This window comes from Spermophilus citellus, assembly GCF_964194105.1.
Source record: "Spermophilus citellus genome assembly, chromosome: 9".
In the NCBI taxonomy this organism is placed as follows: domain Eukaryota; kingdom Metazoa; phylum Chordata; class Mammalia; order Rodentia; family Sciuridae; genus Spermophilus; species Spermophilus citellus.
In genome coordinates, this window is record NC_138191.1 from 119593204 (window position 1) to 119616585 (window position 23382).

General features: G+C 37.6%; 2 protein-coding genes across 2 annotated transcripts in view; one reads left to right on the forward strand and one right to left on the reverse strand.

Moving 5' to 3' along the window:
• The window catches only part of STX12 (syntaxin 12), a 38227-nt gene that overhangs the window by 12579 nt on the left and 2266 nt on the right, over window positions 1-23382 (reverse strand). Inside the window, exons 2-4 of the mRNA XM_081306220.1 lie at window positions 11573-11642; window positions 9009-9108; window positions 3532-3669 (exon numbers count right to left, since the gene is read on the reverse strand). Coding sequence (XP_081162346.1) covers window positions 3532-3669; window positions 9009-9108; window positions 11573-11642 — 308 coding nt within the window. The remainder of the gene's footprint in view (window positions 1-3531; window positions 3670-9008; window positions 9109-11572; window positions 11643-23382) is intronic.
• LOC308656691 (large ribosomal subunit protein eL42) lies at window positions 2271-2786 on the forward strand. Its single transcript, XM_081308012.1, has one exon. It carries the CDS (start codon window positions 2354-2356, stop codon window positions 2672-2674), a length of 321 nt encoding a protein of 106 aa, XP_081164138.1. The 5' UTR covers window positions 2271-2353; the 3' UTR covers window positions 2675-2786.

Consider the following 23382-nt stretch of genomic DNA (forward strand, 5'->3'; position numbering starts at 1 on the left):
TGAGGCTGGCCTCAAATTTGCAATCCTCCTGCCTCAGCCTCCCATGTAGCTAGGATTATAGGCGTTCACCACCATGCCTGGCAGGAACTGAAAATGTCTTTAATTAGATCTCACTGTGGATATATATTTTTTTACTGGGTTTAAAGTGCTATGAGGCAGTTACTCTCCCTCATTAACATTCAAGATAGCATTCTAGCAGGGTGTGGTGGCACAAGCCTATAATCCCAGCAGCTCCAGAGGCTGAGGCAGGAGAATCACAAGTTCAAAGCAGCCTCAACAATTTATTGAGGCCATAAGTTCCCTGTCTCTAAAAAAAATATAAAAAAGGGACTGGGATGTAGCTCAGTGGTTAAGGGCCCTTGGGTTCAATTCCTGGTACCCTTGCTCCCTGCAAAATGGATAGCATTCTAATGGTTTCCATTGTTACTACTGAGAAGTTAACTATCAATCCAACTATTGTGTCTTTAAGGTATTCTACTGTTTCTCCAGTGATTTTAGCAATTTTCTCTGTCTTTGGTGTTCTGATAATTTTTTTTTTTTTAAATTTATCTTACTTGGAATTTGTTAGGCTTCTAGAAACCATAGATTAGAACTGGGCGTGGTGGCACATGCTTGTCAAGCAGCTCAGGGGCTGAGACATGAGTTCAAAGTCAGCCTCAGCAACTTAGCAAGGCAATAAGCAACTCAGTGAGACTGTCTCTAAATAAAATACAAAATAAGGCTGGGGATGTGGCTCAGTGGTTTAGTGCCCCTGAGTTCAATTCCCAGAAGGGAAGGGAAGGGAAAGGAAGGGAAGGAAGGGAAGCAAGGGAAGGAAGGAAAGGAAGGAAAGGAAGGGAAGGAAGGAGAAAGGGGAAAGGGGAAAGGGGAAGGAAGGGAAGGAAGGAGAAAGGGGAAAGGGGAAGGAAGGAAGGATGGATTAGTGTCATATCATTTCTAAAACATTATCTCTTCAACTATTAATTCTGTTCTATATTTGCTCTGCTTTCATTCTGTAACTCACAAAACCAGGGGTGTTTAACCACTGAGCCACATCCCCAGCCCTTTTCTTTTATATTTTATTTTGAGACAGAGTCCCACTATCCCACTAAGTTGCTTAGATCCTCACTAAAATTGATGAGGCTGGTTATGAACTTGCAATCCTTCTGCCTCAGCTTCTGGAGCCACTTAGATTATAGGTGTACACCACCACACCTGGCCATTTCTCGTAATCTTTCTTCCATATTTAGCTTCTTAACCCCCTGTGCTACATACTGGGGAAAAAAAAAATCTAACCAATTTTCTAGTTAAACCACCTACCTATTAAGTTTTTTATTTCCTTATTATATTTTCCAATTTTAGAATTTTTTAAATCTTTTTCAAAACTTTTTGTAGTTTTCTGATTCCTGTAGATATTTTTAAGTTTTTCATTTATTTCTTTCAACACAGTAAGTATAGCTATCTTATAATTCCAATATAGTCTTTACAGATATGTTTCATTTTACTGTTGTTTCTAGTAGTTCTTATATAGGATAACTTGTTTCTTTGTGTGCTTGGTTATTTTTAACCTAGTGCTTGAAATGTATTTGAGGATATTGTTTTTGTTTTTTTTTTAATATTTATCTCTTAGTTTTATGTGGATACAATATCTTTATTTTAATCTATGTGGCGCTGAGGATTGAACCTAGTGCCTTGTGCATGCAAGGTGAGCACTATACCACTGAACCACAACCCCAGCCTGAGGATATTCTTTCTAGGCTAGGATAAAGGTGTCTCCACAAAGTGGATTTGGATTTGCTTCTACTTGGCGCATAGGTATTTTACAGTCCAGAACCACTTGCAGCTTGAAGCTTTGGAACATAGAGGTAGTATAAATTTGGGCAGTAAATGTGCCTGAAGATTTCTTTGTAACAGAACTTAATGTCTGGATCTTCTCTCCCTCTTACCCCTCTCTACCACCTGTTTAGTTCAGTGTTTTTGGTTTTTTGTTTTTTTTTTTTTTAATATTTATTTTTTAGTTCTCGGTGGACACAACATCTTTGTTGGTATGTGGTGCTGAGGATCGAACCGGGCCGCACGCATGCCAGGCGAGCGCTCTACCCAGCCCCTAGTTCAATGTTTTTGAAGGAAGGCTTATTTTGGCTTTCTTAAATCCCAAGAATATAGTCTTTTAGGGTCCTGTTTAAGAACACTTTTTATATTCTCTACTATGCATGGACCCTGAACTTTGTGACTTTTATCCTCTTTATGTCATGAGGACATCAAAACTGAAGTTCAAGATTCCTCCCTTTCCTGTAAGGCACGAGCGTGGCGAGGCAAGGGCTGCGGCCGCGAGATCTCCGGTTTTCATCGCGTAGACACCTCTGCTGTAAAGATGGTCAATGTACCTAAAACTCGAAGGACTTTCTGTAAAAAGTGTGGCAAGCACCAGCCTCACAAAGTGACCCAGTATAAGAAGGGCAAGGATTCCCTTTACGCCCAAGGAAAGAGGCGCTATGATCGGAAGCAGAGTGGCTATGGTGGGCAGACAAAGCCAATTTTCCGCAAGAAGGCTAAAACCACGAAGAAGATTGTGCTAAGACTTGAATGTGTTGAACCAAACTGCAGATCCAAGAGGATGCTGGCCATCAAGAGATGCAAGCATTTCGAACTAGGAGGAGACAAGAAGAGAAAGGGCCAAGTGATCCAGTTTTAAACTTTTTGATTTTTTTTCCCATTTAATTTTGATGCGAAAATACTGAAACTAGAAAAATTACCTATAGGGAAATAAATGACAATTATATAATCATACATAAAAAAAAAAAAAAACCTGAAGTTTGCCTTCAGTAAACATACTCATTGCAAAAAGCATTTTCAATGCTCTGCTTACCTCTTTTAGATTTTGACCTTAATATTTATTTTCATGGCTATTTGCTACTTTTGAGAAGTTGAGTTTTTAAATCTCAGTGTTTGAAAATTCTTTTCAAAATGAGATAGTCCAAACAACCTAGCCTGCTATATTCTAGAAAACAAGACTTATCCTTTGTTTTTAACATAGATTAATATAACAAAATGAAAATTATACATAATTCTACTTTTTCTTAACCTTTAACCTTTATGTACATTCCATTTTAGTCTTTGCCAAAATGCACACGCTTTTTTTTTTTTTTAAACCTAGGCTGTACCAATCTGACTTTTTTTTTTTTTTGTACCAGGGATTAAACCCAGGGGTGCTTAACCACTGAGACACATCCCCAGCCCCTTTTATATTTTATTTTGAGACAGGGTATCCCCAAGTTGCTTAGTGCCTCACTAAGTTTCTGAGGCTGGCTTTGAACTTGGAAATCTTCCTGCTTCACCCTCTTGAGCCGCTGGGTTTACAGGCATGGGCCACTGGGATTATAGGCATGTGCCACTGCACCTGGCCAATCTGACATTTTTATAACAGCTGATGTATATGTTTATTATTTGGAGTGATAACAAACAAAGGCTGATGGTCAAGGAGAAAAGGAAAAAAAAAATTTAGGAAAGAACATCCTGAAATTGAAAATTTGCTTTTAAGAAACAACTTACAGAAAGACGAGATCCAGCTCTTGCTCTGGCAATACTCTCCTTTTCCTTTTCAGATACCCTTCTCTGAACAGCCTGGAAATTATTTAAGGCTGCAGAGAAGTCATTCATGAGGCGTTCTTTCTGAAGTTTCTGCTGGCGCTAAGGAAATTAAAGAAAGAATTTCAGATTTTATATTAACCCAGAATCATTTAGCTTTAATTCCTATTACAGATAAAACTATATCTCTTGGAGATTTCCAACAAGGAAAATCATTACAAAATAGAATCTTCTTTAAATTAATTAATTCACTCCTTGCTAGCTCAAATTCCCAGTTAATACTATATAGATCAAATCAGAATTTTCTCTTTCATTCTGACAAGCCTGAGAACTGGATATCATTTATCTTGTAATATCAGAAGAAAAAGCAATTCAGAATCTTTAAAATTTTTTTATTTTTTGAAAATCAGAATTTTTATTCCCTGGAGAATCTAAAAGAATAATACTATCTTTAGACTCAGATTGGACCCAAACAGAGATTGATTTTTACAAAAATGTTGAAACTATATTCATGTATATTAAGTTCACAGTTTCCCAGAAAATCATAACCATTTTCATCTATAGGCTTTATTTTAAAAGTAAGGTTTATGGACTGGGGATGTGGCGCAAGCGGTAGCGAGCTTGCCTGGCATGTGTGTGGCCCGGGTTTGATCCTCAGCACCACATACAAACAAAGATGTTGTGTCTGCCGAACAACTAAAAAATAAATATTAAAATTCTCTCTCTCTCTGTCTCTATCTTAAAAAAATAAAAATAAAAAAATAAAAGTAAGGTTTATAACCTTTAAGAACTTGATAACTATTTCGTTTATCTACAGGCTATCTTTATTAGGCTTGCTACTTCTACATCTCAAAAAATACATATCAACCGCCCCGTACTAAGCACACAGAAATAATCTCAAATAGCTCATCATCTATTTAGAGATAAAGAATATGTACACACAAGTGACAAAGTCATAAAAATTGGCTATATCCACCTTGTACTATAGAAGTTCAGACACAGGACAATCAATCAGTAAGAACTTAGGTGGTCAAGAAAGGCCTCAAGAGAATGTGAACAGTAAAGAAATAGTGAACAGAATAAGCAGAAAGACAGGGTAGAACAAATCCAACCAAGAGAACAGTGTAAGCAGAGGCTGGTGGAAGAAAACTGGATCTATAAGGAGATGGTCTGGCTGAAATCAAGATTTATTCATAAGAGAAGCTAAAAGATAAAAGTGGGTTTTAAATGTCAAGCTAATAAATCTGGGATTTAACTCCTAATGAACAAAGAGCAATGAAGATTTTTCATCTGGGAATATGACAGGGACAAAGGAGTAACTTAGAAAAATCAGCTGTGATGACATGCCAAGTGAAATGGAAAGAAGAAACAAGTAAAAAAAAAAAAATCTGCAACAGTGCAGGGGACATAGCTCTGTAACAGAGCACTTGTCTAGCATGCACAAGGGCCTGGGTTTGAACCCCAGAAACTCATAAAGAAATGTTTTTATGAGTTTTTACCATTGCAGTGGTTTAAGTTTAGGAGGACACAGTATCAGTAATTGGCTCACAAAGAAATAAATTTAAAAAACACTGACTTAGTGACTGGAGGTAGAAGAAGGGAGATAAGTAAAGAATGACCCAAACTTCAAATACTGAAAGCAAATTTAGGTGAGAACATTGTTTTCCCCTTTCTGGGATCTTTATTTTTGCCTAAACAACATTATAGCAATAATGGGGAAATTACTCCCCAACTTACAATCTAAAAATACTACCTTCTTTTCTTTTCTTTTTTTTTTTTTTTTTTGGTGCTAGGAGAGAACCCAAGGGGCTTTGCACATTCCCCAAAAAGTGGGTTTTAAGTAAGCACTCCATCACTAAGCTATACCTCCAGCCCCCAAATGCTATATTTTCGATATATCATAAACATTTTCCATGGTACCATAATATTCACAATTATAATTAAAAAAAAATGATAATCTTTGTTTCAGATATCCCATCAGGCTAATCTAGTAAGTTTTATGTAAATATTCCTTCTAGATTGTTCTCAGTTTTTAACTATTAAAAATAAAGCTCAAGGGCTGGGGATGTGGCTCAAGCGGTAGTGCGCTCGCCTGGCATGCGTGCGGCCCAGGTTCGATCCTCAGCACCACATACAAAACAAAGATGTTGTGTCCGCCGAAAACTAAAAAAATAAATATATTAAAAATTCTCTCTCTCTCTCTCTCTCTCTCTCTCTCTCTCTAAAAATAAATAAATAAGTAAAAAATAAATAAAGCTCAAGTGAGCCCCACTATAACAGCTAATATTTATATTTAGCTTGTGAGTACTTATACTTATTTCCCTTCAGAATATTTTTCCTTAGGACAAATCTGTATGAGTGGGAATATTAGGTTAAAAGGCACAAACTCAACTTATTTGAGTTTTTTTTAATATATATTTTTTAGTTGTTGATGGACCTTTATTTTATTCATTTATTTTTATGTGGTGCTGAGAATTGAACCCAGTGCCTCACACAAGCTGGGCAAACACTCTACCACTGAGCCACAACCCAGCCCTAGTTGAGGAGTTTGAATGAGGAATTCCATATAATATACCACATTAAATTTTAAAAATGTATATATTTTTAGTTGTAGATGGGCACAATACCTTATATTTTATTTATTTATATGTGGTGCTGAGGATTGAACTCAGTGACTCACACATGCCAGGCAAGCACTTCTCCACTGAGCTACAACCCCAGCCCAATACCCCATTAAATTTTTTATGCAGGTAGTATATTTCAAGAGGAGATGTGAGAACAGAACTGGCAATATGGGCCAAGTATGGAAGGCTAAAGGGCTAGGGTTGGAAAAATATTTGGGAGTCGTTGATCTTAAAGGTGACAGGGAGGTCATAAACATAAATAAGACTTCTGAGGGAGAAAGTATTGAGTGAAAAACTGGAGGGTCAATGGCAGAGCCTTGGGCATGCCTACTTCTAGGACGATATATTATCAAGGAAGGAGACTGAAAGTCAACCAGAGTTGGGGAAAAGAATGAAAGAGAATCGTGGAAAAAAAGAAAGTTCAGTGGCAAAACAAAACAAAACAAAAAACACTAGTGGACCAAAGAAAACAAGAGAGGAAAAGTGAATAAAAACTCAAAAGAGGCCACTGGATTTGTCCAGTTGGCAACTAGAAGACCACTGATAATAGTATATAGTTATCCCCATACCTATAGAATATATGGGGAAACTGAAAATAGAATGTATGTTTTATGCCCAGGGTGTCAGTGAAAAGATGGGCAATAGGGCTAAGATTAAATAAGGCAAGAGTAGAAAGACAAAAAGGTAATCATCACAATAGGAGAAAGGGAATCAAGGAGTTATATTTCATCAGAGAGAATATGTTTGTAGATCTATTTCATGTTCTTAATAATCCAAGCTAATGGAAGTAAACAATAGCATGCATAATCCAAAAATAACTTCTGTTTGGTTTTTGAATACATTAGATGATTCTGGGGGTAGCAGATTTAGCTTTCTATTTATATTTTGCTTAGACTTTACTATTTAAACCTTACTCTGTCTGCATCAAATCCTTAGACTCCTTTATTATTGCTATGAAAGCTATCTACAAATGTATATTCCCTAAGTACATAGCTGGGAAGAAGAAACAGATAATTTGGGAACAAGCTGGAGACATTTTGGATGGTAAAGGGGCACTGTCCCATAACAGAAACGTCAACATGAGTAACAACTAAATCAACTCATATATGGATAATCTTACTGTTTATCAAAAGTATTTTGTAGCAGGAAGACAAAGCTTCTAGTCTTGGATCCTCTTTTGTGCAAAGAGCTCCAAAACTCTGGACTGAACATTGCTACATTAAACAGCTTGCCAGGTTAAACTGGTGCTTTTCAAGTTTTTGGAGACCCACAGTATGAATTTGACCTCATGACCCAATACTGTTCACACATATATATATATATATATATATATATATATATATATATATATATATATATATCAAACTACAGTTTTATATAATGATATTTACTCTTATTACACAGTAAAAGCTCTGATATTTCTACTCTAGTTTGGTTTTTTGTTTTTTAAGAGAGAGGGAGAGAGGGAGAGAGGGAGAGAGGGAGAGAGGAGAGAGAGAGAGAGAGAATTTTTAATATTTATTTTTTAGTTCTTGGCAGACACAACATCTTTGTTGGTATGTGGTGCTGAGGATCGAACCCGGGCCACACGCATGCCAGGTGAGCGCGCTACCGCTTGAGCCACATCCCCAGCCCTCTAGTTTGGTTTTTGAAAATGCGATTGGCATTTTCAACAACACACTTAACAATTTTATTTGTTGTTGTTATCAACAGCAAGTCACAGTTCATTTTTTTGTGTGTGGTGCCAGGGATTGAACCCAGGGCCTTGTACATGAGAGGCAAGCACTCTACCATCTGAGCTATATCCCCAGACCCACAAATCACCGTTTTATTTGTTGTTATCTTTCAGTACTGGGGATTGAACCCAGGAGCACTCTACAACTGAGCTACATTCCCAGCCTCTTTTATTTTGGGACAGGATATCAATAAGTTTCCCAGGCTGGCTTTGAACTTGTGATCCTCCTGCCTCAACCCCCTGAGTTGCTAGGATTACAGGTGTGGACCGTAGCCCAGCAAGCCACAAATTTAAAAACAACCCAGGATAGGGAAGTTGAAGGCTTTGTCTTTAGAGCTATCTGAGATAGGATATCATAATTTTAAAAGTTCAATAATAAAAAGTCTTGTAAGTCAAGTGCCCCATGAGTGGAATAGAAGCTAAAACAAAATAGAATCACAATAGGCTAAGGCAGATGGAGAAGTTTTTCCCTTAAGGTAGACCATGGATAAGAGATAAAAGAGTTAAACCATGATGAAGGAGGGGACACATCTGGCCTCCAGGATGAAAGAAGACATTTAGGAAACAATGAATCCAAGTAAAAAGTGTGTTCATTTAAAGAATTTAAATGTCCTTTGAGTAAAATGACTTAGGAAAAAAATCTTCCCTGAATATTTCCTTAACCTGAGACCTATGAATAACCCTTGATGGGACACAAAATATGAAAGAAAGATGTTTAATGGAAATTTGTAGATAGTGGATCCCATACAAACTAGGTCTAAGCCTGCCAACATGGGGCTGCTAGCCAAATCCTAAAGAGACGCAAACACTGAAATTCTAATTCAGTAAAATCCATTTTATTAACATATTAATAATAGCACTACCCCATATTGAATACCTACTGAATGTCAAGCACTTTGCTACATCTGGTGCGTACGTTCTCTCTAATGCCACAATAGTCATATACCCCACTTTACATATAAGGAAACTAAGGTTCAGAGAAAGTCTATCTAGCATCAAAGACCAATTTTTGTTCCACCATACTGCCTTTCTACTAAAACAAAGTGCTTTCTTAGTAATAAAGCAAAACAGAAAATACCAACCTGTTCTGAAGTAGATAAGGGAAGGGGTAAGGACCCTAATTCCTTCAGCAATTCATTTGTTTCCTTGGCAAGCTGATTTGTGGAGTGCTGCAACTGCTGCCTAAGAGAAAAAAGATATATTTCAAGATGCTGTCACTTCTTGAGAGCTATCATACTGAGTACTACTGTGTTCTCAGAATGTCTCACAATGCAGGGAATGAAGGACTATTTGAAGAAAATGGGCACCTCAACACCCATGTTCACAAAAAAATGTCATTACTATTACCCAGGAAAACCTACTTCAAGACATCTTCACATTATTGAAGCAGTCACATTAAGCAAAAAGAACCTGCCTCAAGATACCTGCTGAAGGAAGCACAATCAGGAATTTTAACTCTTTGGGGAGAAAAGCACATCAGCAATTCTGATAGAAACAAGAGAAAGAGCAATTACTGCCCACACCTAAATCTCATGGTTTTAACACCCTGAACTTCCTCATAAAATTCTCATATGGAATTACCCAGGAGTTCTGCATGGTCAGTATCTGTCACAGTCCACCGACTAGAGTCCAGGCATAGGTGGTTGAATGCAATATGCATTAAAAGCATAGCTTTGCACCTACCCTAGGGAACAACCTTCAAAGATCTATTCCCTCATTCTTGCTTAAAGGCTGATTCTTTTTCAAATTTATCTTTGGATGCCTTCCTTCTCTTTATGCTTGACTTTATTTCTCCCTTCAAAACAAAGAAGCCCTATATTATTTAAAAATATATAAGTAAGGGGTTAGGAGCATAACCCAGTGGTATATATGAAGCTGGGGGAAGGATACTGGCCAAATTATATTATTATATTGTGTGCATGATATGTAAAAACAAATCCCACCATTATGTACAACTATAATGCACCAATAAAAGAAGGTGGGGGTTGGGGGAAGCTGGGTGGTGGGTATGGTGGCACATGCCTGTAGTCCCAGCTACTCAAGAGGCTGAGGCAGTAGGATCACAAGCCTGGGAGTTCTACGCCAGCCTGGGCAACACAGTGAACCCTGTCTCAAAAAACAACCCCCCAAAAATAAAAGGAGTAGGAAGAAAGGACATTAAAGAGGCAAAAATATATAATATATTAAGTGAGATTAGAAAGTAGTGGATAAATAAAAAAAAGTTCCTTTGATTTGTGGTTTCCTCTACTATCTGGTCATTTCTGCAAAGGTTTTAGGGAGGACAGAGAAACCACACGCTATGGCCTGAATGTATGCGCCCCCCAAACTCATATGTTGAAATCCTAACCTGCAAGGTGATAATATTAGGAAATCGTACTGGGAGGTGATTAGATCATGAGAGTGGCTTAGTCATGAAAGGTTAGTTCCTTAAAAAAGAGGCCCTATAGAACTGCTTTGCCTCTTTCACTAAGTGAAAATACAAGTGAGAAGGCATCACCTGAAAAGGGAGTCCCTCCCCAGACACTGTATCTGCCACGTCTGGATCTTGAACTTCCCAGTCTCCAGAACTATGAGAAATAAATTTCTGTTGTTTATAAACTAACTGGTTTATAGTGTTTTGTTATAGCAGCCTGAATGGACTAAGACAGCATACTACTATTAATGTTTTTTTCACTGCAAATGGGTCTCCAGGATTAAAAAACATAGGAATGAAAAACAAAAGAGAGTCAAACAGGAGTGAGAACATCCCAGACAGTACTAAGATACAGAGATTTCATCTCTCCCTGGAAAAAGCTCACAGTAATAATAGTCATGTTCACTTCAGAATGTTTAGGACAGGAAACAGGAATACTGCTTAATATATTTTAAAGATAAAGAACTAAACTTCTAAAAGCAGGAATGGATGGGCTGGGGCTGTAGCTCAGTGGCAGAGCATCAGCCTCACACATGTGGGGCACTGGGTTCAATCCTCAGCACCACATAAAAATAAATAAATATATTGTTCATCCACAATTAAAAAAATATTTTAGTGGTTGGGGATGTAGCTCAAGCGGTAGCACGCTCGCCTAGCATGCGTGCGGCCCGGGTTCGATCCTCAGCACCACATACAAACAAAGATGTTGTGTCCGCCAAAAACTAAAAAATAAATATTAAAAAAAAAAATTCTTTCTCTCTCCTTAAAAAAAATAAAATTAAATTAAAAAGAAGAAGATCAGAAGTTCCACTATTCTCTCCTTCAAGCTCCCCTTGGGTCATTCTGAATAAATTTTTCTAATATCATATATAGTTGAAAATCCAACTAGACTAGAACATTAGGAGTACTATGCCAACAAAGTGGCTCATTAGGCAGAGTTGTGAGCAGAATACAGTTTAAGAGAGAGATAGGAGTTCCCTTCTCTATGTGCCTAAATTGTCCTACTATACTGACCAAAGGAAGAAAGTAAGTAGTTCAAGGCCTTTGAGAAGCAGTGGAAATCTGGATTCATTAATATACTTTGTTGCCCCTTTCTAAATCCAGCTATTACCTCCTGATCCATTGCTTCTCATTCTGACTTCACAGACCTGAAACCTAAGCTGCCACGCAGCAAGGATACTAATGTCCTCAAAGTGCCCTCACAAATCACAACCTTGTTAGGAAGCTACTCACAGATTTTCCTGTAGCTTGCTTGAGTCCTGCTTAGTTCCTAGTTGGCTCATCAAATTCTTTATCTGAGCAGCTGGGGAAAGGGAGGGAAAAAGATTTACTTAAAAGAAAAATACATTCATCATGAGCACCCTACTTCTCAGATCAAGGTTATGATCAAAACCTTACCATATACATTCCTCCAAAAACCAATTACCTTTTACCTATAGAGTAAATATGTCACTAAGCAGTATGTGGTGGCTTTATTTATCATCCTCAAAAAAATAAGTAATTTTTCCAGATCTCCCATGACATTGATTAAAAATTTAATCACCTTTAGGAGTGAGGAGGAAGCTCAGTGATAGAGCAGGTGCTAAACATACCCAAAGCCCCTGCTTTGCATTCCTAGTACTAGGCAAACAAACAACAACAAAACCCCCCACACAAAATCTTTGGAAGGGTCTTAATAACCAAATATCAATCCCCAACAATAAAACATTAAATCCAACCATGTACAGTGGTGCATACCTATAATCTCAGTTACTCCAGAGGCTGGGGCAGAGCAACCACAAATTCAAGCCCAGCCTGAACAATTCAGCTAACCTCTATATTAAAATTAAGGAGGGGAGGAAAGGGTGGGAGGGTAGGATGATTAGAGCTCAGTGGTAGAATAACCAACACTTGCCTAACATTTATGAGGCCCTGGGTTCAACTCCCAGTAGAGGGAAAAAAAAAATTAAAGCCACTAATATATACAAATTTTTCTATAGCCAACATTTTGGAAAGATGGTGTACACATTTATTATTATTAATAGGTTACTAATGATTGAGCACTTCAATGTGTTTTGTATGCATTATCTTATTAATTTTCACAGATAGTCTGAAGTAGGTATACTTTCATTTTGTGGACAGGAAAATATATTTAGAGGGGTTAAGTATTTTATATAAGCATACATAATCAGTTGCAGGGCAAAACTTCAACCATAGGCATATGGAGTATTCTTTCAACTATACTATCTATGCCATGACATGGTCAATCATATGCTTTTGTTCAATCCTTTTTACTTTTTCCTAGATGTTCTGCTAAGATTTAGAATGGTCATGTTTGAATCCTGGACACCTAACTCCTTATCCTAGACCAGGGAAGTAGAGGTCCAGGGAACTGACCATTTATAAATAAGAAGGAATACTCTTAATTCCAGTCTGCCTAGGAATGTGACCACCCCTGTCTATCACTGATCTCTGCAACAGGAATACAGTCCATGATTTCTTGTGCGTCTTGCTTTCCATTTTCTTTGTCTGATTGCAGAGGATGGTGGAGGAAATTCATTTATTCAGAGAGGATGTTAGTTGTATGATTAGCTTTTTTAAAAATTTTGTTATTACTGGGGATTGAACCAGGGCCTTGCATGGTAGGCAAGTGCTGTACCATGAGTTATATCTTCAGAACCCCCCCACACACACCCACCAGTGCTTTTTTTTTTTTTTTTTTAATCTGAGATAGGGTGTCACTAAGTTGCCCATGCTGGACTCAAACTCATAATCCTTCTGCCTCAGCCTCCACAGAAGCTGGGACTACAGGGTGGGTAGTAGCACTTGCCTGTTTTGTTGTTGTTGTTGTTGTTGTCGTCGTCGTCGTCCTGGGGATTGAACCTAGGGGCACTACACCACTGATCCACATCCCTAGCCTTATTTTTTTAATTTTTTTTTTTTTTTTTTTTTGAGACAGGATCTCACTAAGTTGCTTAGAACTTTGCTAAGTTGTTGAGGCTGGCTTTGAAGGTTCGGTACTCCTGTCTCGCCTCTCACTGTGCCCTGCTTGCCTTTTTGTCGTTTTAGATACATGACAGCAGAGTGCTACCTGCTTTTTAAGAGCATTCATTGTCTTCTATTACAAGTAGATGAAGAACAAAACAGATTAATCAAGTACTCTTTGCTCAGGAACATATTTATCTTTAAGTTTCAACAGAACTTCAAGAGATAACAAAATAGCTATAAAGCTCCTTTATGGGTGTTTCTCCTCTCCTTTCTAGATTAATGTCAAAGTTTTGCTTGTGCAATACCAGACTGCTAAATAACAGGCTTAGAAGAAGAAAATGAGAAAAACAATGTATATTGTATAATCTCTGAAGGTTATAGGGATAAGATATGTACAAATCTTCCATGTCCAAAAAGAAAAAATGCTTACTTATTAGAATTTTGAAGTTTAAGAATAATTGTTCCTTGAGGCTGGGGATGTGGCTCAAGCAGTAACGCGCTCGCCTGGCCTGCGCAGGGCACTGGGTTCGATCCTCAGCACCACATAAAAATAAAATAAAGATATTGTGTCCACCGAAAACTGAAAAACAAACATTAAAAAATTCTCTCTCAAAAAAAAAAAAAAAAAAGAATTGTTCCAAATTCACTTTATGTTAATGGTGCTCTTTTTTCTAATATTTATTTATTTATTTATTTTTAGTTTTCAGTGTACACAACATCTTTACTTTATTTATTTATTTTTTTTTGAGAGAGAGAGAGAATTTTGATATTTATTTTTTAGTTTTCGGCGGACACAACATCTTTGTTTGTATGTGGTGCTAAGGATCGAACCCGGGCCGCACGCATGCCAGGCAAGCATGCTACTGCTTGAGCCACATCTCCAGCCCCCTTTACTTTATTTTTAAGTGGTGCTGAGAATCGAACCTAGGGCCCTGCGCATGCCAGGCCAGCGCCTACCGCTTGAGCCACATCCCCAGCCCCAATGGTGCTCTTTAAAATACAAAATGTTGGGGTCATAGTTATAATCTTGTTCCTAATTAGCAAAGCAACAACAACAACAAAAAAAACCCTAAAGTTTATTAAGTGCCAGTACCTTTACAATAGCACTGACATGTTAATCAGTCCATAAATCTCATAAGCAATGATTAAACAAAAATCTTCTAATTCTTTGCTGAGTGACCACACTTGTGAACAGAAATGGAATAATCCAGTCCTTAGTTGTATGCACAAGTTATTTCTCCCTAGCCAAAATCATTACATCATGGGTATTGCAAAGCAAAAATGTCCAGAGTGAAGAATATACAGGTTTGTAGCACTTCAGATAATGATTTTCTTATTTTGATACCATGTTTTCCTAGCAAAAGCATACTTTCAACTTAGTGAGACCCTGTCTCAAAAAAAAAATAGGGCTGGGGGTGTGGCTTCGTGGTTAAGTACCCCTGGGTTCAATCCCCTGTACAAATATATATATATATATATATATATATATATATATATATATATCCAATTTCATAATGGATCATACAACTCATTTGATTAAAAAACTTGCCTTTTGACAAAACTTCCCTAACATATAACTGTTCTATTAAATGGAGTTACTTATAGATGTTCCATAGGAAAATGTAAGCACAATTCCAATTACTGCATTCTGCTAAGACAGCATGAAATATAAATAACCATTTTTCTTCATCACTTTCATGTAGATTTCTTCTTCCCTAAGTTTAATGGGAACAAGGATACCACATTAAAGCTATTAACTTGAAAGCCACAAAAATAATTTATTATTAGGCATTAGCATTTACTGACCATTTACTTTGTACCAGATACTGGGCTGGGTACTTGATAAGTATTATCTTATTTGACCCCAACAATGCTTTAAGTAAGCATCAGTATCCCAATGTTGCATTTGGATGGTCACAATGAGGCTCATGAGACTTACAGAACTCATTTGTTCATATACAGTAGGTACTCTACTCTGTATACACTTGCCTTCAAGAAACTTACATTCTCAAAAATAGGTAATAAATACACATCAGCTGGTGGTGAGTGCTACACAGAAATATAAACTCAGGTGAAGGCTGGAATAACAGAGGGAGGCAAAGAGTACTAGTTTATATATGGTGGTCAGAGAAACCTTTCTGATAAGGTAACACCTAGCAGAGATCTAAAGGAAATGTAGGATCATGCTACAGCTATCTGGGGGAAAAGCATTTCAGACAAACAGAGTAATCAGTACAAAGTTCCCAATGCAAGAGAGCATGGTACAGGAATAACTAGAGAGCCAAGGTGGCTAGAGCATAATGAGAAAGAGAGAGAAAGAAGTGCTCAAAGAGAAAGTGGGGAGTCAGATTTTATAGGACTTTGTTAACAATTATAAGGACTTGAAATTTTAATTAAATGACAAGCAATTGATAGGTTTTGAGCAGTGTCATAAAAACCAGAATTCAAACTCAAGGCTAATTCCAGTGGCTACATTCTTTGTGTCATACTATGTTCTTTCAAAGGGCTGACTCTTAAAGGAAACAGAATGTAGTCATACAAGGCAGGCTTGGACTTCCCAGTGTTCCATTTCACCCCACCCTTCTTATCTTATACCACCCTAACTTAATAGCTCTCTCCTCAACATCAGACAGGACGTCCTTGCTCTTACCTGTTGCCTTTCCCAACTCCCTCCTACCTAATGGCAATATTCCTCTGTACTCACCTGAGTCCAGCAGAGTGACAGGCACCTTGTACAATGTAAATAAAACAGGACGTCCTTGCTCTTACCTGTTGCCTTTCCCAACTCCCTCCCACCTAATGGGAATATTCCTCTGTACTCACCAGAGTCCAGCAGAGTGACAGGCACCCAGTACAATGTAAATAATTACTAAGTAATTGAGTTAGCCTCCCCACTTTGACATTTTAGCAATCTCTCCAAGGCAGAAGATGTGAATTAAGGTATATTAGGAATAAAAAGATCTGAAACCTAAGCCAGACTTGCACATTAACTAAATGTACGGCACCAGGGAAGTCATTTCATTTTGCTGGGTGTCTTTTTCATCAATTGTAGATTATATTCAGATTTAACTTACATTTATTAAATACTTAGTATCTGTGGGGAGGGGTATATTCTCTCATGAAATCTTTACAATTATGTGAGGACTAAGTGATCTCTAAATAGTCCCACACTATTCAATTCTAAATTATATAATAAGGAAATAGCTTTGGCTAAGGATGTAGCCAAGAGGCAGGGTGCTTCCCTAGCTTGTATGAGGTCCTGGGTTCAATCCTCAATACTAAAAAGGGGAGGGGGGAGTTATGCGACTGAATTTTTTTTACCCTCCAAAAGCTTGGCTTTGAACATCCAACTATGATTTTCTTAACTTTGCAAATGCAAGGCAGAAGTGGGACTAGATCTACCTCAGAGGAGGGACTGCATTCAACTCATCTTTATATATGCATACCCCCACCCTCCAGAAAATGGTGGAATACATGGTGAAACAAAAAGGTGGATCCAACAAAAATAGTGAAGGCAAGAGTTCTCTCCTTATTAATTATCTTTAAAAAGTAGAGCACTCCTGGGGCTGGGGTTGTGGCTCAGCAGTAGAGCGTTTACCTAGTATGTGTGAGGCACTGGGTCCGATCCTGAGCACCACATAAAACTAAATAAATAAAATAAAGTTAAAAAAAATAGTAGAGCACTCCTTTGAAACCCTAAAGGTATATCAAAATATCAAGTTATTAATCATCTATCAAAATATTAAATACCCTAGAGAGCTATGGGAATTTTATATAATATGGGGAAATAATCAGCTGTTTTCTGTGTATTCTTAACAGAGAACATTTTTCATCTAGATTTTTCTGATTACGTTTGTTGAGAAGACCTGATTTTGTTAGGTGGGGGTTTGGGGAAGCACATTTGGAGACTTTATAGGGATCATCTGCTAGCTAAGCACCAGAATTAATCTAAGCCTTCATTAACTATTTCTACTTTCCTGAATATTTTCAAATATTTTCCAAAAAGTTTCCAGCAAGACGCAGTACTAGATACCCTAAAACTCAAATCACAAGGACAATGGTGTCTTAGTTTATAGAAATCCAGAGAAAAACGTTTTGTATGCTACCCTCAGTAACCACTACCAATCAGGGATTTTTTAAAAAAGTGACTCCTTGATCCATAGATATTACAACTAAGATCTACATCCTTCAATAAACTTAAAGCACAAAAAGAATAAAATGTTTACAAATAAATTCTTACTCAGTTGTACTTAAAACATTAAAAAATAAAGCAAGGGCTGGGGATATAGCTCAGTTGGTAGAGTACTTGCCTCACATGGCCTTGTGCATGCACAAGACCCTGAGTTTCACAATCCCCAGCACCACACACACACATACACACACACACACACACACACACACACACACACACACACAAAAAGATACATTTTGGAATTATTTGGGGGAGTAAGGGCAGGTGACTGGAGATTGAAAGCAGGAGCATTCTAACACTGAGATACATCTCCAGCCTTTTTATTTTTTATTTTGAGACAGGGGTTTACAAAGTTGCTAAGGGCCTACTTAAGTGGCTAATGCTGTGATCCTTATGTCTCAGTCTCCTGAGTCACTGGGATTACAGGTGTATACCACCGTGCCTGGCCTTTTTTGGAAATATTTTTTATCAAAATGAGTTCAATCTAAAATATTTTTCTGGACAACCCTATTAATGAGAAAATTCCTTTTCTGAGCATTTTAGTCAATGAAAAAAAGTTTAAATTTATATATTTAGATCAACATGTAACATGTTGGATGAAATTGGGTATCTCCAATGAACTGCAACATAATCCTAGAAAACCAGATGACTAGGCCAAATGTAAAGGCAAGTCCTTTAGTTTTATGTAAGCAATTTTGTTATTTTTAAAACTAGGCCTCAATTTCTCCTATCACTGACCTCTCACTTTTAAAATTATGTCCTCAATAAAACATTCAAGAGGATAAAGCAAATCAATTTATTGTACATTACAGCTAATGTCAACACTAATCTAAATTGAATACTCCTTATGTGCTTTTTAGCAGATATCAGCAGAATCTGAATCTCCAAATGAACCTTAATCCAAATCAAAGTCTACTCATATTGAAAGCAACTACCATTACAAAATTTCTCTTCATTCAATAAAATCTAATGCTGTACAGTATATTAAAAACAGAAAAACAGGGCTGGGTTTGTAGCTCAGTGGTAGAATGCTCACCTCGCATGTGGAGGGCATTGGGTTCAATTTTTAGCACCACATAAAAATAAAGGTACTGTGTCCATTTACAATTAAAAAAAATTTAAAAACAAACAAAGGAACAAAAAAAACCAACCTCAGCTGGGTATGGTGGTACACACATGTAATCTTAGCTACCCAGGAGGCTGAGGCAGGAGGATCACAATTTTGAGACCACCCTAGACAACTTAGAAAGACCCTGTCTCAAAAAAGTAAAAAAAGTGCCTTTGGATTCAATCCCTAAAACTGGGGGGTTGGGGATCAATGGGGAAAAAAAAAAAACAACATTACTTACACTAAAACAAAAACCAAAACATTACTTATACCAAATGAGAAAATGATAGCCAATAGCCCATTGAGTGATTATGACAATGAAGGCATCTCAGTGTTTTACTCTGAAAATCTGGCTAACATTCTATTTCTATATAGCCACAATAAAAATTACCTAACTTCTGAAAAAGAACCACTGTACTACAATAGTAAAGCTCTAAACTAAGTTGAAAATATCAAAGATAAAATCTTCCATTTCACATACCAGTGACAATATGCAGTGGTTAAGAGCACAGGCTCCGAATTAAGACTGCCTATGTTTGATTCCTGGTTCCACCACTTCCTAGCTGAGTGATCTTGAGCAAAAGGGAACTCGCCTCTGTGTCTGTTTCCTCACCTAAGAAATGAGAATAACAAGAGAACCTTCACATGGTTGTTGTGAGGATGAAATGAGATAATATGAGGCTAAGTATAGAACAATGTCTGGCATATAAAAGCTCAATCAAGGATAGCTATTATTATCAAACTCAAGACCAAAAAAAATGTACTCAGCAATGATAAAATCAATTAAGTACACACTGAGCACAAACTACTGATCCATTGCTGTGTCAGGCACTGTAGCTAAAGAGAAATGTATAATGCATGATCTAACTCACAAAACTAATAGTGATTGCTCCAGTTGCAGAAACAAGGTCAAAAATTGAAGAAGACAGGGGCTGAGGTTGTGGCTCAGTGGTAGAGCGCTTGCCTAGCATGCGTGAGGCACTGGGTTCAATTCTCAATACTACATAAAAATAAAATGTACTGTGTTCACCTACAACTAAAAAATACATGTTAAAAAAATGAAGAAGACAGAATATAAGTAAATGCTAAACTATAAAAGAAAATTGCTTGCAGATTCACAGAAAAAAAAAAAAAAAAACACCTAAATTGGTAGTTAACATTTCTTAAGCACTTACTACATAGTGGCACTGTTTTTTGTTTTTTAATCTTTATTTTATGTGGTGCTGAGGATCGAACCCAGGGCCTCATATGTGCGAGGCAAGTGCTCTCCCACTGAGCTAAAACCCCAGCCCATAGGCACTGTTTTTGTTTTGTTTTAAAGAGAGAGTGAGAGAGGGAGAGAGAGAGAGAGAGAATTTTTTTTTAATGTTTATTTTTTAGTTCTCGGCGGACACAACATCTTTGTTTGTATGTGGTGCTGAGGTTCGAACCGGGGCCGCACACATGCCAGGCGCTCGCACTGTTTTAATGCTTTACATAATTCTCTCATTTGGTCCTCAAAAACTGTATAAAGTAGGTATTATTAGCTCCAGTTTACAGATGAGAAACCTGAATAAAAGAAGTGATTCAACGTGTTTATACAGCTAGTAAGAAGCATACGAACAACCCAAGTCCAAGGCAGTATGACCCTGGGCTTACCTAACTACTATAGTGGGGAGGGGGGACTCAAAAAAAAATAGTATAGGGCTGGGGTTATAGCTCAGCGGTAGAGCACTCGCCTGGCATGGGGGAGGCTCTGGGTTCGATCCTCAGCACCACATTAAAAATAAGTAAATAAAATAAAGGCATTGTGTCCAACTACAACTAAAAAATAAATACTTTAAAAAAATTAACAGGGGCTGGGGATGTGGCTCAAGCAGTGGCGCGCTCGCCTGGCATGTGTGCTGCCCGGGTTCAATCCTCAGCACCACATACCAACAATGATGTTGTGTCCGCCGAGAACTAAAAAATAAATATTTTAAAAAAAAATTCTCTCTCTCCCCCTCTCTCTTTAAAAAAAAAAAAAATTAACAGTATAAAGAAAGTGGGGCTCATTTACAGATATGCCGATGATCTTTCTGACCTCACTTTATCTTTGAAAAGCAAAGGGAGGCTTAGTTATAAGGAGCAGGATTTAAGTACAACTCAAAGGATTTATATCATTAAATGGTCAGCAACACAGGGAGAACATAGATATTAAAGAAAGGAGGAATGAAATGAGCAAAAACTGGGAGAAAAAAAAATTCAGGGGCTGTGGCTCAGAGTAGAGTGCTCGCCTAGCGCAAGCTTGGAGCTGGGTTCAATCCTCAGCACTACATAAAATAAATAAATGAATAAAATAAAGACATTGTGGGCTGAGGATGTGGCTCAAGCGGTAGCACGCTCGCCTGGCATGCGTGCGGCCCGGGTTCGATCCTCAGCACCACATACCAACAAAGATGTTGTGTCCACTGAGAACTAAAAAATAAATATTAAAAATTCTCTCTCTTTCTCTCTCTCCTCTCTCACTCTCTCTTTAAAAAAAAATGTTTAAAAAAATAAAATAAAGACATTGTGACCAACTACAACTAAAAATGTATTTTTTTAAAAATTCAGGACGTTAAGAAAAATAGACTGCTTGTAGCATAGAGTGAAGAGGAGTAGAAAATATGGCTGATTTGGGTTGAGACCACAGAGAATGAAAACAAGATGGAATGTCAAGATCTAAGAAGTAGATAACAGAGATCCACCAAGGTTCTTGAGGAAGTGAGGAGTACCATGAAGAGAAGATTTTAGACATACTGATAATAGAATCACCAGAATGAATCAGAACGGGCTGAGACTACAATCAGACACACCAAATATGCTTCTGGAGTACAAATGTTGACAATATGAAGACTTAAGAAGGCCATGAAATAAAAAGGGAGAAATAATATGAAAATAACTTTGAAAGAACCTACAGAATTTCATGAACATTTAAAAGTTCAACTATTTATCAGTAAACAAAATAGAACAATAAATTAGAAATGCTGTCTGATTTCAGAGTTAACTTTGAGGCTACTGGGGTTTTTTCCCCCCTCATATCTGCCTTAGCAACACCTGCCCTTCATTCCACAATTAGCAGTCAAGTATTCTTCCTCTGTACCCCACACATACTGATAACAACTGTTTGTACCAGGCAGCCAACCTTAGCTGTACCTGTAACAACCCACGCGGTAGGCTGCCCTATGTCAGGACGATGCGCTCAACAATTCCAAACCCACACAAGTGGTTGAGCAGTTTGGAAAAAACAGCTATTCTCTCGCATTTTCAATGGGTACAGGTCCTTGCAGGGCTGATGGGTATGTGTCTGCATACTTACATTTTTCATGAATTATGCTGGCCATGTCTGGGAGGTTTGGAAGATAGGCACCAGCCTTTCTGGGCATACCCAATGTCATCCAACCAATTTAAATTCCCAGTCCCTCACCAAATAATCCCAAGGGAAGAATTTCGACTCAAACTGCCTAAGGTACTTGGGATATGATAGGTAACACATAGTACAAGGGAAAAGAGGCAGGAAGAGTTCTGAAATAGTAGAAAACCTCATTAATTCAAATCAATTGAATATAAGTTTTAAGCTTCAAGACCCTATGATATGATCCCTGGCTACCTCTCTGGCCGATTTCCTATTTCACTCTCCTCTCTATCTGTAGTCCAGCCATACTAGCTTCCTTGCTATTCTTTGAACATACCGAAGCCTTTACCCTTGTCGTCCACCTGGAACGCCTTTCCCTACTACTCACAAAGCTCCTTTCCTCATTTCATTGGGATATCTACTAACTAATGTACCATCTCCTGAGAGAGGCCTTCCTTGACCAACTTACCTAAAATTGCATACCCATCCTTCCTCTCCCTTCATTCTCTCTTCTACCCTGCTTTATTTTTCTTCATAGCACTATTACTTGATACGATTTATATGTGTAAGAGTATATATGTGTGTGTGTACATATATCTACACACATGATATCAGGGCAGTGAATTTATCACTTGTTCATTGCTCTATCCCCAAGACATACATAGCAGGGGCTTAGAGAAGATTTGTTGCTTCCAGCTACTCAGGAGACTTAAGGAAGAGGGTCACAAATTTCAGGCCAGCCTGAGCAACTTAGTGAGACCCTGTCTGAAGATGTAGCTCAGTGGAAGATATATATATATAAATACTAAATATAGTTAAAATATATTATATGTTGTATATTGAATGAGTGACTATCATATACTGGGAATGTAATAAGTACTAGAAATATAAAGTTGAATAAGTCATGTCCCTGACTCAAAAGAGAGAACAATCTAGCAGAGGAGAGGGGCATATCACAAGAAAATACAGCACCCCAACTTCAGGTATTCCCCTGCAGAGTGTCCTCTGGAGAACTGAAAAGCAAGTCACTTGTATACTTAAAGTGATAACTGCTATAGAACTGTAATACTCTTTAGAAATTATAAAAAGGTTTATTGTTAGCGGGGCTCATGCCTGTGATCCCAGCATCTCAGGAGGCTGAGGCAGGAGGATCACAAGTTCCAGGCCAGGCTCAGCAACTTAGGGAAGCCCTGATGAAACCTTGTGTCAATTTAAAAAATTAAGTATGGGGAAGTAGCTCAGTGGTTAAAAAAAAAACCTTGATTCAACTCCCAATAACAAACAAACAAACAAAAAAAAAGGTAAACTGCTAGTCACCAGAGACTGACTTGGTTTCAAATTAAGGTAATGTCTTAATTTAAATTTCAACTAAATCTGAATTGTTAGTTGTGAAATTATTTAACCCTCTCAATTTGTTTCCT

Excerpts from the sequence above, each read along its gene's own strand:
- LOC308656691 (XM_081308012.1), top strand. The coding sequence starts at position 2,354 with ATGGTCAATGTACCTAAAACTCGAAGGACTTTCTGTAAAAAGTGTGGC.